This window comes from Xiphophorus hellerii, chromosome 10, assembly GCF_003331165.1.
Source record: "Xiphophorus hellerii strain 12219 chromosome 10, Xiphophorus_hellerii-4.1, whole genome shotgun sequence".
In the NCBI taxonomy this organism is placed as follows: Eukaryota; Metazoa; Chordata; class Actinopteri; order Cyprinodontiformes; family Poeciliidae; genus Xiphophorus; species Xiphophorus hellerii.
This window is the reverse complement of record NC_045681.1, coordinates 22,517,374-22,533,652: the sequence shown is the minus strand read 5'-3', so window position 1 is coordinate 22,533,652 and position 16,279 is coordinate 22,517,374. Positions and strand designations below refer to the sequence as shown.

Here is a 16,279-nt window from a genome sequence, read left to right as displayed (position 1 = left end):
GAGTCGCTCCCACGTCCCCAGTGGGAATTCCGATTTCGGGGGGGCTTTCCAGGTGAAAGCCGGAATTTCCGAGTTCCGAATAAACCTGAAACGCAGCATTAGTCTCCGCCTGGAAAAAAGATAAAAAATAAAGACAGAGGTCTCACTTTAACTAATTTTACACCGATGAATCTCAGTATTGCATATCTAAATATTTCATAAAGCAGCTGTTGAGATAGTGTTTAGTTTAAAATTTGACTCAAGATTTATCTAATTTTATGTCTCCGCCTTAACACAAGGCAGTTCTACTTTTCCTAAACGTTAGTGAGACATCTGCTTAAAAGACGACCTTCGTCAGTCTTACCGCTTTGTACTGTCGGTCTTTCTGTAGTCAGTGAAATTCCCGTAGGTCACTTGTTTAGTGAAACCATGACTTGACAACAGCTGCATCTCTTACCTACATAGTTCTTCTGAGCAGGTAAGCTCCACCGATGCTAATCTATATCTTTGAAAGTGCATTGTCGTTATCCAGTAGAACTGAACACTTAACAAAGGTGGGGTATCAAGATGCTAGCAGGAGGGTAACTAGCCTGCTAATGTAATACAACTGTAACTAATTGGGAGGAATGCCCGTGGTTAACGAGATTATTTCTAAGTCAGGAGGTTAAATGACTTTAAGGTGGGTTTTCTGTGGCAGTTTCTGGCTTCATACAACGTTAGACTGCTCAGAACATTTGCTTTATGAATGTGTTATTGTCTTTATGGTGTTACAAAGCGTGCCATCGGTCTAAGTTTGTGACTTTGAAGAGTAATATGCTGTTTAAATATTGATAGAAATGCATGACGATAAATAATAGAAAATAGATATTTTCTATGTTTCTATAAATTTACCAAAAATAAAAATATAAAAAGCTATTTTTGCAGGGTCTTCAGTCAGTTGGATTGCGTTTAAACTAGAAAATAATCACAGAAATAACATTAAACAGCTTAATTTCACATTCATCAGTTCGGTTTTGATAACTTCAGAGTCACCTCCCAAACAAATTCCCCAAATCTAATGATGGAAACAAAAAGAGAGAAAGAAAACAAATGGCCAAATAGAATAAAAATATTTTGGGACATCCCCCAAAAAAATGTAGCCCTGGGCTTCTGCCCGTCTAAAGTCTGGCCTGGTTTGCGGAGCTCTGATGGTTAATGTCTTTGTGTGGTGCTAATGTTGAACTCTCCACATTTACCTTTACATTTCTCATCACAACTGTGTAGCAAAACACGCAAATATAAAATAAATATGCATAACTACACAAACAAATGACTGAGAAATCATTTATTTATACCTATAATATTTGTTCAATTAGTTTAGTGGATTAAAACATTTCAGAAACACTGACCCGAGTCGTTGCCATAGCAGCAGAGATTGTTCTGCTAGTAGAAGTCCAGATTAGGTGGCAAAAGGAGCCAAAACGAGTAAGAGGCTGTTGGTGTCAGATTCGAGAAAAAAAGTCAAATATCATCTGCGAATGGATCCCTGTGTGTAAAAAGAAACATTAGAAGAAGTGATAAACATTTGGAGGAGAAGAGAAAGCAAGTCCCAACTCGTGAGCAGTGAAAACTCGGCAGCTTCTGCTTGGGGGGTTTGTTCACAGTGTAGACTGTAGACCATGAAATTTGAGGACAGAAAATGGCCGCCCTCCGTTAGAGGACGGAGTAAAGCTTGTTACGGTGAAACACAGTGAGGTGCTGGTCCGCCTGCCGTCTCAGAGCAGATTGGGGACACCGGTTACCATAGAGATTCTGCTCTGACATGATTCTGTCCCTTCTTCCTGTCAGGTTCCCTACATGAATAATCAGACTCTTTAACACCTTTTTTTTCTTCCCAGTCAGCTGAAATCCCATCTGTGCAGACATGTCGCTCTGCATGTCCTCATGTTTATTTCTCTCACTTGTTTACGTCGAAAGCTGTTCCGTCATCATCCATCTCTAAAGGAGAAAGACCCAGAGGTCACTGAAAAGAGAGATAACCTATGACCTCATTTGACCTCATGTTTTCATGCACTTCCATCGTTTTTTAATTGTCTCAACCGACCGAATAACCTGACTTCACTCTCTTCCTGTTGGCGTCCATCACTACTGTACCTTCCATACCTTTGTTTTCACATTTCGACACGTTAGGACCACAGACTTTAGTGGATTTTATTGGGATTTTATGTGAGGAAGCAACACAAAGTGGCAAATAGTTGCGAAGCGGAAGCGGAGAGGCACACGTGAAAGAGTTGACTCATTGTGTTGAATACAAACACACACAAGACTTTTCAGACACTGAATTGTAAAACACTTTGTTGTTCTCCCACTTCAGTTGTCTACTGCTTGGTGTTGATATACTGCATAAAATACGCAGGAGTTTTTGGTTGTAACACAACAAACTGTGTGTGAATTTAACGGGCCATTGCATTCCTACGAAATTCCTCTCGATTCTCATCTCCCTGCAGTGTTCTGTGTGGAATTTCTCCCATTGAGTTTGATTTCTCTGGTTGAGTTTCAACCAGGCCAGTTAGCGAACAGAAGGCAGCTGTTTTAGAACTGTATTCTGCGTATATAAGGTTGTAGTTTGTGGTTCAAATGAATGTTTTCACATCTGATAGTGCGGTAGAATCGGTTCGATTGGGAACCAAAACGGCAACACTACATTTTCAGTTGGTGAGGTTCTCTTTCACACTGCACTGTGTGAAACAAACCAAACCTTTTGAAAAACCTGCTCCCTCCCCTCATGCCTACGGTGGCACTGCGCCAAGAACCATGGAAGTGACACATAAACCTCTGAAGTAGACACTGAATACAACTTCCTTCTTCACAAAATGCAAGCAAAAGTGGAGTGGCGTCAGATTTTAGGTTGTAAGATTTCTCTTTTGTCGTTGGCTAAAAACCAAGAGCCATTTCGCTCTCTTGCACCAGACGCACAGGTTTGTTTTGGTTATATTAACCCAAGATGTCTTTCCTTGCTTTTGGAGTGGTCTCTGGTCTGCTTGCCTTGGCATTGGCATTTGAACCGCTCCAGAGTTCAGATCAACCAAACCGAGACCTAGGTTTGTAGGCGGACCAGAACTTCCCACTCCAAACAAATTAAGAGTTGGATTTAATTGGACTAAACAGGGCTGGTGCAAAGGTGTCGTTGCTGTACCACCCACGCAGATTTACGTGGCGCAGCGTTTCCATAAGCTCCATCGAGCTGAAGCTTTTCAAACATCACTGCCAAATATTTGCAGTTGTGTAAAATCAGATCCAATTGTTTAAAACTTCAAAGGAGTTGAGTCCTCTAGGAAGCAATTGTTTTCCAATAAGTCCAGAACCGCTGCAGTGTAGAACCAGACGCTGGTTTTTCCCAGGCTAAAAGGCTGTTAGTGCTTTTAGGAGGCTCTGTCTCAGTGCCAGTGTAATTTTGTAAGCCCCATCAGAGGGAGCAGTACTCAGCTTGATGAAATGTCACCTCAGGATCACATAGCCACTTTATGTCCTTTCGGACCCTTTCGTTGTCTTGCAAGCCCCCCAACCCCCCTTACAGGGTTACCACTCTGCATCCTCCCCTCCTAATTTCTTGGAACTTTTAATCAGCGCTGATCTGGCCCGGTCCTGAATTATTCAAAGGACACGTTGGTTTGTGGGGGCTGACAGGTGTCCCTCAGCACTCGATCACTTCAGTTTCCATTAGCTGTGAGTGAAAGGCGCCGTTAGACTCTAGGAAACTGTCCTGCCTCACCGACCGGCCAGTCTTCCTGTTGGCCATTCGCCCTCTACCTGAGGAAGACGATGGAGAACTCGGTGGCCGTCTGGCTCCAGCACGACGAGCTCCTGTTTTACGCGGCCTGCGTTTCTCACTGCTGGTCCGTGTGCCTGTGCGTGTGCGTGTGCTTGCAGGGCAGAGTGTTCCGGAGGCGAGCAGCCGGCGGTGGCATGCGTCTGGGCAGCAGCTGGAGGTGGCAGCTCTCCCGAGCCATGCGGCTGGTGCTGCGGCTGGCGCTGCGCTTGCGCCGGCTGTGTCGCCCGCAGGAAGGAGGAGGTGGGGTCGGGGTCAGGTTGTCGGCGGCGTGGAGGTACGGCAAGCTGCTGCTTCGCTCCCTTTACTACAACAGCCTCACCAACTCGGACACGCTGCTGGACTGCGCGTTCGAGCCGGTCTACTGGATCGTGGACAATGTCACCCGCTGGTTTGGAGTGGTGAGCTCTCCGTTCCAACCGACTAGCCCCGACTCTGCTCTGGTTTCACTTCAGCGTCTCTCTTTCCCCCGTACCCCTCCAGGTGTTTGTGTGCCTGGTGGTCCTGCTGACGTCCTCTGTGGTGATCATCATCTACCTGTTTGTCTTACCGACCATCTTCTCCTCGTACCCCGCTCACTGGATCGCCTGGCATCTCTGCTGCGGCCACTGGCTGCTCATCCTGGTGGTCTTCCACTACTACAAGGCCACCACCACCTCCCCCGGACACCCACCCAAGGTACTACGTCCACCATAAAGTACCGGACCTCGCAAGGTCTCAGTAGTCATTTGGCAAATAATGACACGTTTAATGTAAAGATGAAACTTTTAATGCAAATTTTAATGCAACTTTGCATTAAAAGTGTCATTATTTACCAAATGACACTTCATAGCAAGTGTCTTCATGTCAGTCTTTTGTCGTAAGATTCCCTTTCAAATAAATTGTTACCGAAATAACTTTTGTTTTGCAGACAACATTAGAGACCAAACTAAACTGACCTCTTTAATGTCCGTCGTCCTGATTAATAACTTTTTCAAGAGCAATTTAGTTTGCAGAGACTTCACAATCCATTTTATTTATGATTTTGGTTGCGTTTGATTTGAACTCCTTTTTATTTCTTGTCAGTTGTGTTTTATTTTGGATATTTCAAACATCTTCCAGTTTAAGTGAAGTATTCTTTACAAAGAATAATACAAAGAGACGGCAAACTTACATCGTGATGCCATTGTCAATATATTACTTGAAAATATATTGCGACAAACAATATTCATGTTTATCGCAATAATTTGTGGGACAATTTATCGTCTGCCGTAATTAGTTACGGTGGCATTCCCGCTCTTTCCGAGGCATCGTGGACCGTTATCGTCTCAGTAAAGTCTTTTCCTTGTCCGCGTGTTTCAGGACAAACGCGACGTTCCGTCTGTTTCCATCTGCAAGAAATGCATCACCCCCAAACCGCCGAGGACGCACCACTGCAGCATCTGCAGCCTGTAAGCTGCCGTCTCTCCTCCCAGGCGCCGAGCCGGTTCAGCCCGTCTTTACGTCACAGAGCTGTTTCTGTTGTGTTGCAGGTGCATCCTGAAGATGGACCATCACTGTCGTATCCTTTCAGCCCGTAGAACATGTGAAACGGCGCCACGTGAATACGTTGGGAGCGCTCCGGGCTCTCTGGACCTACTGTAAGCGTTTGACCTGAACACCTTCCCAGCCTGGCTGAACAACTGCGTCGGCCACCTGAACCATCGCTACTTCTTCTCCTTCTGCCTCTACATGACCCTGGGCTGCGTCTACTGCAGCGTCAGCAGCAGGAACCTGTTTCTGGACGCCTACAGCGCCATAGAGGTGAGTTCTGTTGAGGTTCGGAGCGCTTTACCTCCATTTACTGACCTGAATCCAGAGATCCACTTAGTTTGATCTCCAAAGCATTTTTTGGCCCTTTAGGATCGACAAAGTATGATTGATGACTCTATTCAAACTTAAAGGGCAGTATTGCCACATAGTGCCATTTTATAGCACAACCACGCAATTATGTTACCTTAAATTGTTGTGAAAAGGTTACATATGTCAAATATGACTTAAAAGAAATTTGCCATTGTAATTTAGTGCCTTGAAATTGGGCCGCTGTCTCTTTAAAAACTCCTGCTCTTTCTGAAACTCCGCCTACAGGAAGTCATCACAACATGGCACAACATTAACCCTTTAACATTTCTACCAACGTTGAACTGAGAAGTAGCTCCTATGATGAGGTGTACAGTTCTACCAGGTGTTTGCTGATTGTTGCTGGCTAGTCTGAAGGAGCTGAGTGGAAGAGTGGGAGGGTAGAGCTGCTCTGAGAGGGGGAAGCTCTAAAGTTTGGAAGCTGCAGCTCAGAGGAGGAGCTTCGTCCTCGAAGGCGGAGCTAGGTCCACCCAGGCGTTTTGCACAGTTGAATGGTTGCCATGGGGATTAAAGGATTTCTCAAACATGCATGAGAGAATCAGCAGGTCAGGCTGTTTTAAAGATCAGTGATCAGTCATAAAACTGCAATCGGTGCAACCTTTGTTCTCTCTTTTTTTTTTTGAAGCTTGATACTTTAAAATCTAAACATAAATTTCCAGTCATGATTCTTCAATAAGACAACTTGATAACCTTTCTTTTAGGGGCTTTGTGGCTCTAGTCAAACGTTTCAGGGAGCTGAAGGCTCTGGATAATAAACGTTGATGACCTTTGCCCCGAGGTGTGGCCTATTTTAATCAAGGAGCTTTAATGAGATGTTTGGAGCGACAGCATCTGTGAGGTGGAAGTCAGAAGGCAGAATCTGATCTCAGATGGAGGGCAGAGATAGAAACAGGACACCTGGAAATGATCCTGTTCTCATATCTACGTCTGATTAAGGATCTGAAAAGCTGAGAAGTAAACAACGAAGGCCATGTGATTAAGGTCTGGAAGATATGCAGCGCTGCACAAAAAAACCAAAAAAAAAGGCTTAATCATATGTGATCATTTAGTTTTATTCATCTGTTCTTGTCCAGGTTTTCACGAACAAAATAAACTTTTTTAGTTGTACCTTCACTGCACCTTCATAAAGTTCTAGATCTAGAACTTGAAGGGCCGCGGTGTACCAAAACTGGCAAATTTAAACAAGTCATTTGCCACCAAATTTATTCACAGTGCAAAAATTAAGTTTGTTACTTTTGTTCTTTGTTGGGGTTTTTTTTAGCTTTACCTGACATAATAAACTAAACCACATTTTTATGAAATCTATAAAACCTTAAAGAGCCGAAACATAAAAGTTTCTGGATTGTTTCCTTATTAGATTTACATTTTAAATTTTTTGGGTTCCTCAGTTGTTTTGTACTTTGACCAATTTTTCTTGACTTGTGGTCAGAGGGCGGCGGGGGGGCAATAGAAATCATTTCAACGCCCCCTGGGCCACACTTTTGAATTCAATTTAAATAAAAAAAAAAACAACTTTCATTTATTCCAAACGGTAATTAAATATTGTCCTAACTCATCTCTTCCAAGTATCTTCACTGTGAACAGGAATATCTCCTGTAGCTGTCAGTGTTGCAAGGAATCCGTAGAGGCCTCTGACTGAAGACTGTTGCTGTTGTGTTAATTTTATTTATAAAGCACTTTAACATTAACTGCAACAAAGTGCTGCACAGTATTCATAAAACACAGATAAAACAATATGACAGGCTAACAGGAGAGATGATATTCCATAATAACGTGCCCTGGATGACATCATCAGTTGTTGCTAAGCGATGCTAATCTGCCTCATTTGCTTTTGCTGCTCCTCTTTAAATCTGTCATTTTAACTCCGGGCTTTGGGGTCGTACTTCGGGTGTTATTTGAGCTTTTGAGACGCTAATCAGCTCCTGCCAGTTGGAAAAACAATACCGCGTTGCCACGGTTACGCACCATACTATTTGTTGGAAAGATAAAAGAGTTAGAAAACCAGAGGGAATAATTGTCTAAACATGAAACAAATGAACAAAAGTCTTAAAAAGGAACAAATCAGAGCTAGCATAACAGATCTGGAAGCTAAGCGGCGCCGTGTTGGCCGTCAGTCTGAAGTACTTCCTGTCTGTTTTTAGACTTCCTTTCAGACTCCGCCTCCAGATCTGAGCCCCAGAGAGAGCGTTGGCCATAAGTGCATCATCTTCCTCTGGGTCCTGACCAGGTGAGCCGGCGCTCTGCACAGGACCTGGACCACTTCCTGCAGCTAGTTGGCAGTTTCGTAACGGCTCTCCTGTTCCGCTCTGACCCGTTGGTTCTGCAGTTCGGTGGCGGTGGCGCTGGGCGGACTGACCCTGTGGCACGCCAAGCTGATCAGCAGAGGAGAGACCAGCGTGGAGCGCCACATCAACCGCAAGGAGGCCAGACGGCTGCAGGGCAACGGCAAGGTGCCATCGGCCATGAATTGAATTGAATATTAATTTGTTCTTCATAAAACTTTTTTTTCCTTCGATTGCTTCAATAGACATGATTTTAAAAAAAAACAATGGCTGCTGTTGTTCTAACGATTCCTCTTCTCCCTGTCAGGTGTTCAGAAACCCGTACCATCATGGCCGCCTGAACAACTGGAAGTTGTTCTTTGGAGTGGAAACAAGGAGGTGAGACCAAGAGCCACAAAACATCTTCATATGTTGGTTTGATTATTCTGAACGCATCAATGGAAACACCTGGAGAAGGCTGAGGAACAAGAGAGGAAGGGCAGAGGGAAGGAAGAAAGTCAGGGATAAAGGAAGAAAATAAAGGAAGGACAGAATGGATCAAGGAAGGAAGGCAGAGATGGAGGAAGAGAAAAGGAAGGAAGAGAGGAGTCAAGAAAGTTATGAATCCAGGAAGGAAATAAATGAAGAAAGAAAGTGATCAAAAAAGGGAGGCAAGAATTGAAGGAAGAAAGTTAGGGTTCCAGGAAGGAAGGAATCGAGGAAGGAATAAATCCAAGTAAGACTCAAGGTTTTGGTTTTAATTTAAGAGTTTAACTCTGACAGTATCTGTTTTCAATATAAATTTAAAGAGCAAATTAATGAAGTAATTGTGATTTATTTTTCAAAATGTCAAACTGAACGGTAAATTCCCTCCATAATTTTAGGCCTTTGTGGATCAAGAAGGATTTATATTGGTTCAGAACTTTTAAAAAGTGCCAAAATGTTTTGAGTCCAAGCAAATCAAATTCCCAACACAGCTGATTGTCTAATCACGGCTGCCCCTCACACTGCCTGTTCTAAAACCTTCATCATAGTTAGCATTTCCTGCTCATTTCCAATAAACTGATATTGTTTTTCTTATCCGAATATTTCTGAGTCATCTCTGTTGAAACGATGAGACTTTTCCCCCCCTGCCCCCAGCCACTGGCTGACCCGGGTCCTGCTGCCCTCCAGCCATCCGCCCGGCGGGGACGGCCTCTTGTGGGACCGGCCCTCCACCAGCAGTGATGGCCCCATGGCCATCTGACCTCTCTGCTCCCCTCACATCCAAAGCAACAAGAAGAGAGCGGAGGAGGAGCTGTGCTCTGATGCATTCTGGGAACTGAAATGTTTTGGTTGCTGCAGATTTTTTAATTTTTTATTTTTTTTTACAACTTTACATGTTACATTTTGAGGGGGGGGGATTACTTTCAGCACTACTGACTTGATGTGTCCTGGTGCCAAAGAAAGGAAAACACGATGAACTCCCTTCCTTTCCTTCCAGCTTTTTTCTTTTCTTTTCAAATCAAGTCTTTTTTGCTCCTTTGGTTTTGTAAACGAGGCAGTTTGTATTAGCAAATGATGCACTGTGAAATATTCCCATTGAGACATTTTCATTTCAATTTTCTATTTGAATGTTTGTGACAAGAGATTCTGATGTAATCAGTAACCAATAGGAGCTGTGCTCCACTTCCTGTTCTTTCTTTTTTTAAAAAAATAAAATAAAACAAGTTTTGTTATTTTCTGCTATCGATTGTCTTCATGTTGGGCTGATAAATAAAAGACAAAGATACGGTCAGTTCACAAAGAAGAGTTTTAATAAAACAAAGTTAGACATTAGTCATTGTCTACAGTGCTTCGCAGAAGTATTCACAAACTTTCAACCTTTCGTCTCGCCGTCTTGAGAGACGGAGTCAATCGGACCCCACAAAAAAAATAAAATAAAAACGCGGAAGAGCAACAATACTGAGTAGAATTATGGAAGTTAAATAATTAATAATGGAAATTTGATGTAGCGGTTCAGATCGAAGCCTATCCATGTTATTGAGGCTAACCCTTCACATTACATAACTGAGACGCTGAGTGGGCGGGGCTAATGGCCACGCCACTGTAACAATGAAATACTTTATGTAGTCAAGAAAAACTCCAGCTGGTTCCATGGTCAACATTTTTCATATCCAACAATGTTCCTTACGTGGCAGTCTTAGTAACTTCAGGTTTTACACAAAAAAACGGAAAATGGCCCAGTCAAAGTCCAAAGAGCAGTGACGGCTCTAGACGATATTTACCAGGGGGCCAGGGCGGGGGCCAGAACAAATACATGAAAACCAAAAAAAACTCTGAAATATTTCACCGTTTAATATATTAAGCAGCTCCAGTTTTTTTTGTGTGATTCTGCAATCGTAGAAATGAACGTAAAAGCAATTCAGAAATCAGACTTTTTTTTTTTTGCGCAAATGCACAGTTGTGAGTTTAATGCAAATTTTTCACAAAAACAGTCAGAAACACAGGCTTTAAGTGATTGCTAACTCACACCTGCAGATGGCAGTATTTCTTCTACTGCCATCTGCAGGAGAAGATGGCAGTATCATCTTTACTCGGGCTAAAGTATCATCTTTAGCTGCATCAGCCTTACTCGTGCTATAGTCCATGAGTGATATGGCAAGAAACAAAAAGTCTGATTTACTGTCATACATAGGCACCAATATCAGGAAATTCATTGCAAATATTTGTAAATTAGCACCAAAAACAAGTCATTGTGATTAGAAAATAAATAAAAAATTTATGAAAACCCGGCGGGATTGATTGTCTCTTGAACTGCAGGTTTCAGACCCCTGATGATATCTCACAGTGGCTGAAACACCTTCATTTTTAATGTATTGATAAAGTAAAAACTGTGAAGAGAAAAAAATAAAGCTGGTCAAAGGAAACAATTAGTTACAGTTTCTATGTCAGCACGTATTACCATAAGTAAATTAATCAGTATAATATCTTCAGTACAGGGTCCAGATCCAGTTCTGCCGGGGCACTGACCCCCCATAGCCCCCCACCTAGAACCGGCCATGTAAATGAGAATCTGTGGTAAGAGTACAGTAAAGCAAACTAAAGCTAACTTGACTGTTGAGAAAGTTGGCCTCTGACTTTTATTTATTTATTTTTTTTTAAGTTGAAAACTGTTCATTTCTTTTGATTTCAAAATAATGCACTAATTTTTTGTTGCTCTAACAGAAAAATAAACATCATTAAAGTTTGGCTAAGGAGAAAAGTCCAAGGGGTGTGAATACTTTTGCGAGGCACCGTATTTCCTTGGCAGAGCTTTTTGAGGTCCAAACATTCTCACCGACTCGACGGCAACCTTCACACAACAACCACGTTTAAATATCGACAGAAAACAAGGCAAACGAATAACACTCCCCGTGTGAGTCCACACAAAACCTTTGAGCAGTACAACAATCTCCATTTATGTGTCGGAGGATTCATACGGAATCCGTTCAAACGTCCTAAACATTCAGAGCAACGGCGCAGGCTGTCAGTGTGAGAGGTGAGAGGTGAGAGGTGAGAGCTGCACAGGGCTTAAATAAAAGTTCAACTCTGGAGCTTTTCAGCCGACATGAGCTGAAAATACCGAAAAGAAGGAATCTATGGATCACTGAAACTCAAACTGCTTTACTGCTTCTTAGTTAATAAAATAATAACAATAGTAATAAAAAGGTTTGTATTAACAACCAGCCATGTTCAACAGTGAAGCACTGACTGAAATGTCTTCAGCTTCATGACATTTCATCCAAAATAGAAAAAAAAACAACAAACAACAGATGCTGTGCGGCTTGGTTCTCTGCATAAGTTGTGATTTATAAAATTCAGACGGCAGCGCCTGTGACCCGCTGCATGGCTCCTGGTGAAGCTTCCAGTCAGGGCCGACCTGCCCTCAGACACAATCATGGGTCCATGAAATGCTTCACCAGGATGTGTGTGTGTGTAGGGGTGTGTGTGTGTGTGTGGGTGGGTGCGTGTGTGTGTGTGTGTGCAGTCAGACCACTGAAGCAAACACTTTCCCGAATGGAGGAGAAGGGAGGCAGAGCGCTCTGCTACTTGGTCCTGGAGGTTTTTATGGACAAACAGAGATCACCTTCCACCAGGGCTTCCTAACAGGAACCTGCAGGGAAACGTAACAAAATCAACGACCTGGACTCCCAAGAAACAAAATATTATCATGACTGTTTAAGTCTTTCTGGTGAAAATATTTTAAGTACACTTAAATAAAAGATACTTAAAAGTGTTTTTTTAGTGAAATAAAAAAAAAGCTTCTTTTAAATCAGTTATTCTTGAATATAGATAACTGGATGATCCCCCCCCCCACTTAAAACATGAAAAATGTCTCGCTGTAAGTGAAAAAAATCCACCAGTATTCCTCTGGTACATTTTTAAAAAAACATTTTTTTTATCCATATTCGAAAATTATAGACTTAAATAAGCTCCTATAGTTGCTGAAAAGTTACTTTAGTTAGTTTTGTCTTGTTAGTTAGATTTGGAGGTTTTTTGCAGTGGAAACTCAAAATCAAGATGAATTCAGTTACAAACAGATGCAACTTTCTGAGGAGGATGAGTTTATGGAAACAGAGGACGTTTTTGGAATGAGCCGGTTCGGATTGAAACAATGTGACCTCACCACTCCGCTCTGGCCTGGACCGCCTCTCTCCTCACCAGCCGCTTCCTGTCATCCAGGGGCGGAGCCAACGCTCGCAGAACGCGCGACCGGAATGGCAACACCTTCACCACACACACATACACACACGGTTTATACAGGAGGATGTACAGCTGACAACATGATGCCTGCCAGTGTTTTGTGTTTGAATTTCTAATTTATTTACACACTCAGATGATCATCTATCAGCCCTTTGTTTTATTTAAAAGTATAAATCCAAAAGTTTGTTGTGAAGAGCAGATATTTCTACTAAAGTCTGGATTTAAATACAAAAACTGTACAAACTAAAGGATGGATGAGTTAAATAACAAGACTAGGAATAAACTCAGAAAGATCAAAATGAAGTCAGAAGAAAAGGAATAAACTGAGTCAGAAGAGAGCAACAAAGTAAGAAAAAAAGGAATAAAATGAAAAGAAGAAATGAAGTCAGAAAGAAAAAAATAAAACTAGTGAAGAGAAAATGACCTCTCTTTCAGAGAATTAAGATCTATGATTGCCTCACTATTTCCCAAAAAGACTAACATAATTTCCCCCCTGTTTTATGATCTAAATGAGTCTACATAACAATATAAAGTCTAAATATAATGAATCTGTTGGCCTTAAACAGGAACAGGTTCAGAGTGTTTGTTACCTCGTGAGCCGGGAGACGGGAGAGAGCGAGAACGCATCGTATGGAGGCCATGCGGATTTTCTGGGAAGGAAAGAAACAAGACATAAAATAAATAAATGAAAACACTTCAGTCATTTGTTGGTGTAATCCTCCTATTTTAGAAAAGCAAGCAGCATCACTTGCTTTACTAAAATAGGAGTACAGCAAGTGATGCTTGCTTTCCTGTACTGATGCTGTCCGGACAGGAAACGGTGCCTCACCATGGCTGGACTGCCAATAAGGGCCAGCAGCCGGCTGACCAGGGCCTCCAGCTGCAGGACCAGGACCTGTGGGGGGTTTATGAGGACGGGCTGCAGGCAGGACAGAGTGGACAGCTGGACGCCCTCGTCGGGACAGGTCAAGGCCTCCAGCAGCAGAGACAGGAGCTGCAAAAAAATCACGTCACACCGATCGGCACGCCAGATAACTGGTCTGATTGTTGTCCAGAGAGGAAACGTGTGGACCTTACAGCGGGCAGCTCAGACACCTGGACCTGCTTCGGCAACTTGTTGACGATGTTGGACAGAGCCTTCAGGTAGTTGGCTTTCTTCTCTGTTAGGCAGCAAAAAGACCAGAGAGGAAACCGAAAAAACACATTCCAGTTAAAAAACCCCCAAAACAAAACAAACAAAAAAAAAACATACAGTCACACGTTTACAAATACAAGCAGGATTACACAGTGTTCATAATTTAAAGGGGCAGTACTATGTTTTCCAGCCTCATAGCGCCATTTTATAGCACAATCAAGTAACTATGTTGCCTTCAGTTGTTATAAAAAAGCTGTAGATATCTAATATGAATTGAAAAAAACGAGGACTTTGAAATTTAGCATCTTGAAATTTGGCCTCTGTCTCTTTGAAAAGCTCTTTCTGAAACTCCGCCTTCAGGAAGTCATCACAACGTTAACCCTTTAACAACGGTTTTACCAGCATAGAACTGAGAGGTAGCTCCTACAGTGAGATGCACAGATCCACCAGGTGTTTGCTAATGGATGCTGGCTAGTCTGCAGGAGCTGAGTGGAGGGTTTGCTAGGTGAGGCAGGAGCTTGGAAACTGCTTCCTGCTGTACCTCCAAGGCGGGCCTAAGTCCACTTAGGTTAGGTTAGGTTTTTTTGCACGGCCGAATGGTTGCCGTGGGAAATTAAAGGATTTCTCAAACAAAAATAATTGTGGCTAAGTATTTGACTATATTGGGTTTCAAATGAACCATTCCAGAAGCTGAATGTCTACTTTATCTTGTCCAAATCCAGTTTAAACATGTTTAGGTTTAAAGTCCCGTTTGAAAACCCGATCACGACCAAGAATCAACAGTTTGACTGAAACTTTGACATCGGATCAAAGAAAGTTTGTGTGAATCATTTTGACAATGTGCAAGGAAGAAAGAAAAATTCACACAAAAAATTCCAACTTGAGCATCTAGGTCTTGTTTTCAAGTTGTGTGTTGCAACCAGTAAGAGCAACTTAGGTGAGATCATTGCCACTGATGAGTGTTACTGTGTTTATGTTCCTCTAACCTTGCGGCGCAGCGTTGAAGCCCTGCACCAGCTTGGCAGAATTCTCGCTGAAGAAGCGCTGCCGATACATGATGCGGACATCGGCGTGGCAACCGCGGTTCAGGACGTCGGCAGAGTCGCTCATCAGTAGCGAGAAGCTGTCGGCAGCCATTGGGCCGAGGAGGGCGTCGTCGAGCAGAGTGAAGAGCTGCACAGAGCGGGTCAGGTTCTTCAGAACTTGGAATTTTTTATTTTTTTTTTAACTCATAGCTCATATCTCACAGTGTTCTCACCTTGTCGGTTAGCGCTGAAAATAAAGGGTGGTATCGCAGCAGCAGAGCCTTGGCAACCTAAACATGATTTCAGTAGGAGAAAAAAAAAACAGTGTGATCTTTATGCAGGGTTTCTAAAAGGCTTCACCAGATCAAATTTAAGACTTTTAAAGACCATTATGAATAAAATACAAGACCTGTAGCATGACAGAAATGAACAAAATAAATACATTTCTTTCTCAGGGAACCAAAACTGTGAAATTGACGTAGCCTGGTTTGGGTTGGCAGCAGGAACGAGCCAAAGGTGAAGACGAATGTTGTCCAGTCAACTGTAAAAAACTAGCTAGCTTTTTTGCGAATGTCGTCCAGACAATTGCTGATAAATTTATTTATTTAAATAGTAGACGCAAAGAGCTAGCTAGCCATTTTTTAGCAAAAAAAAAAAAAAAGCAAACACCTACTTAGTTAGCTCGCTTTTTTGTGGACGTCGTTCAGTCAACTGCTGTTAAATTTGAACTTACACATGACAGATCACTGATGTTTGTAACAACTGTCAGGCAACAATAATATACATTGCTGTACTCTTCCCATTATGCATTGATTTAGATTTTCTGTCTTTTTTAGTATGGTTTTTTTGTTTTTTATTTTTTAACTTCTGATACTTTGTCTTTTAGTTTTTATACTTGCTGTAACATTAGTTGCCCATTTGAGACATGAATAAATCCGAATTTGATAAATGCAAAACGCTAGCCAGCTTGCTAACAAGCATTAGCATTAGCAAGCATTAATTGCTAACAAGCACTAGCAGCTTGTTACCAGTAGCCTTAATCACCTCATGACACAGAACATCAGCAGTGCTGATGTCTGTGTGCAACTCAAACTTTTGCCTGATACAAAAGTCCAGAAAGAAAAAAACCCCTACACAGCCATGATGTGATTGACATATTTAAGGGCGACTTACATTTTCTTTAATAAATGTAAGACATTCAAAGGTCTTAATTTTAGATGTACGAGTTTAAGGCTTTTTAAAGAAGTGTGAATAGTCTGTGATAGAAATAAAAAATGAGAAAATGAAAAGTTGCAGCTGAGCTGCATCCTCACCCAGATCAGAAGTGTGAAGGCCTGAGTGCGCAGAGGGGAGGAGGGTCGGTCCAACTCACTGCTCACTCTCTTTATCACTCCCTGAATTAAACTGTCAAGAGAAGGCCCTGCAGACAGAACATCATCATCATCATCAGAGGCTAATTGTTTCAGAC

The 16,279-nt window shown here is 42.3% G+C and overlaps 2 protein-coding genes across 5 annotated transcripts in view; one reads left to right on the top strand and one right to left on the bottom strand.

The window, feature by feature from the left end:
* The first annotated feature begins 200 nt into the window (after positions 1–200).
* zdhhc16b (zDHHC palmitoyltransferase 16b) lies at positions 201–9,841 on the top strand. Its single transcript, XM_032573915.1, has 10 exons — positions 201–457; positions 3,889–4,188; positions 4,271–4,465; positions 5,129–5,217; positions 5,299–5,327; positions 5,436–5,569; positions 7,807–7,892; positions 7,992–8,115; positions 8,255–8,325; positions 9,067–9,841. The coding sequence occupies exons 2-10, from the start codon at positions 3,925–3,927 to the stop codon at positions 9,170–9,172; spliced, it is 1,098 nt and encodes a 365-aa protein (XP_032429806.1). The 5' UTR covers positions 201–457; positions 3,889–3,924; the 3' UTR covers positions 9,173–9,841.
* Positions 9,708–16,279, bottom strand: part of mms19 (MMS19 homolog, cytosolic iron-sulfur assembly component) — a 20,117-nt gene continuing 13,545 nt past the window's right edge. For all 4 annotated transcript variants that reach the window (XM_032573907.1, XM_032573908.1, XM_032573909.1 and 1 more), the window contains 8 exons: positions 16,125–16,231; positions 15,045–15,101; positions 14,773–14,959; positions 13,729–13,811; positions 13,481–13,645; positions 13,242–13,301; positions 12,575–12,675; positions 9,708–12,061 (listed from right to left, as the gene is read on the bottom strand). In XM_032573907.1, the coding sequence (XP_032429798.1) occupies positions 12,031–12,061; positions 12,575–12,675; positions 13,242–13,301; positions 13,481–13,645; positions 13,729–13,811; positions 14,773–14,959; positions 15,045–15,101; positions 16,125–16,231 (791 nt within the window). In that variant the 3' untranslated portion in view covers positions 9,708–12,030. The remainder of the gene's footprint in view (positions 12,062–12,574; positions 12,676–13,241; positions 13,302–13,480; positions 13,646–13,728; positions 13,812–14,772; positions 14,960–15,044; positions 15,102–16,124; positions 16,232–16,279) is intronic.

Bases quoted from the DNA above. Each gene is read 5' to 3' on its own strand.
- zdhhc16b (XM_032573915.1), top strand. From the start codon at position 3,925: ATGCGTCTGGGCAGCAGCTGGAGGTGGCAGCTCTCCCGAGCCATGCGG. The intron at 7,893-7,991 runs GTGAGCCGGCGC...TTGGTTCTGCAG, and splicing joins TTCCTCTGGGTCCTGACCAG to TTCGGTGGCGGTGGCGCTGG. The intron at 8,326-9,066 runs GTGAGACCAAGA...CCCTGCCCCCAG, and splicing joins TTTGGAGTGGAAACAAGGAG to CCACTGGCTGACCCGGGTCC.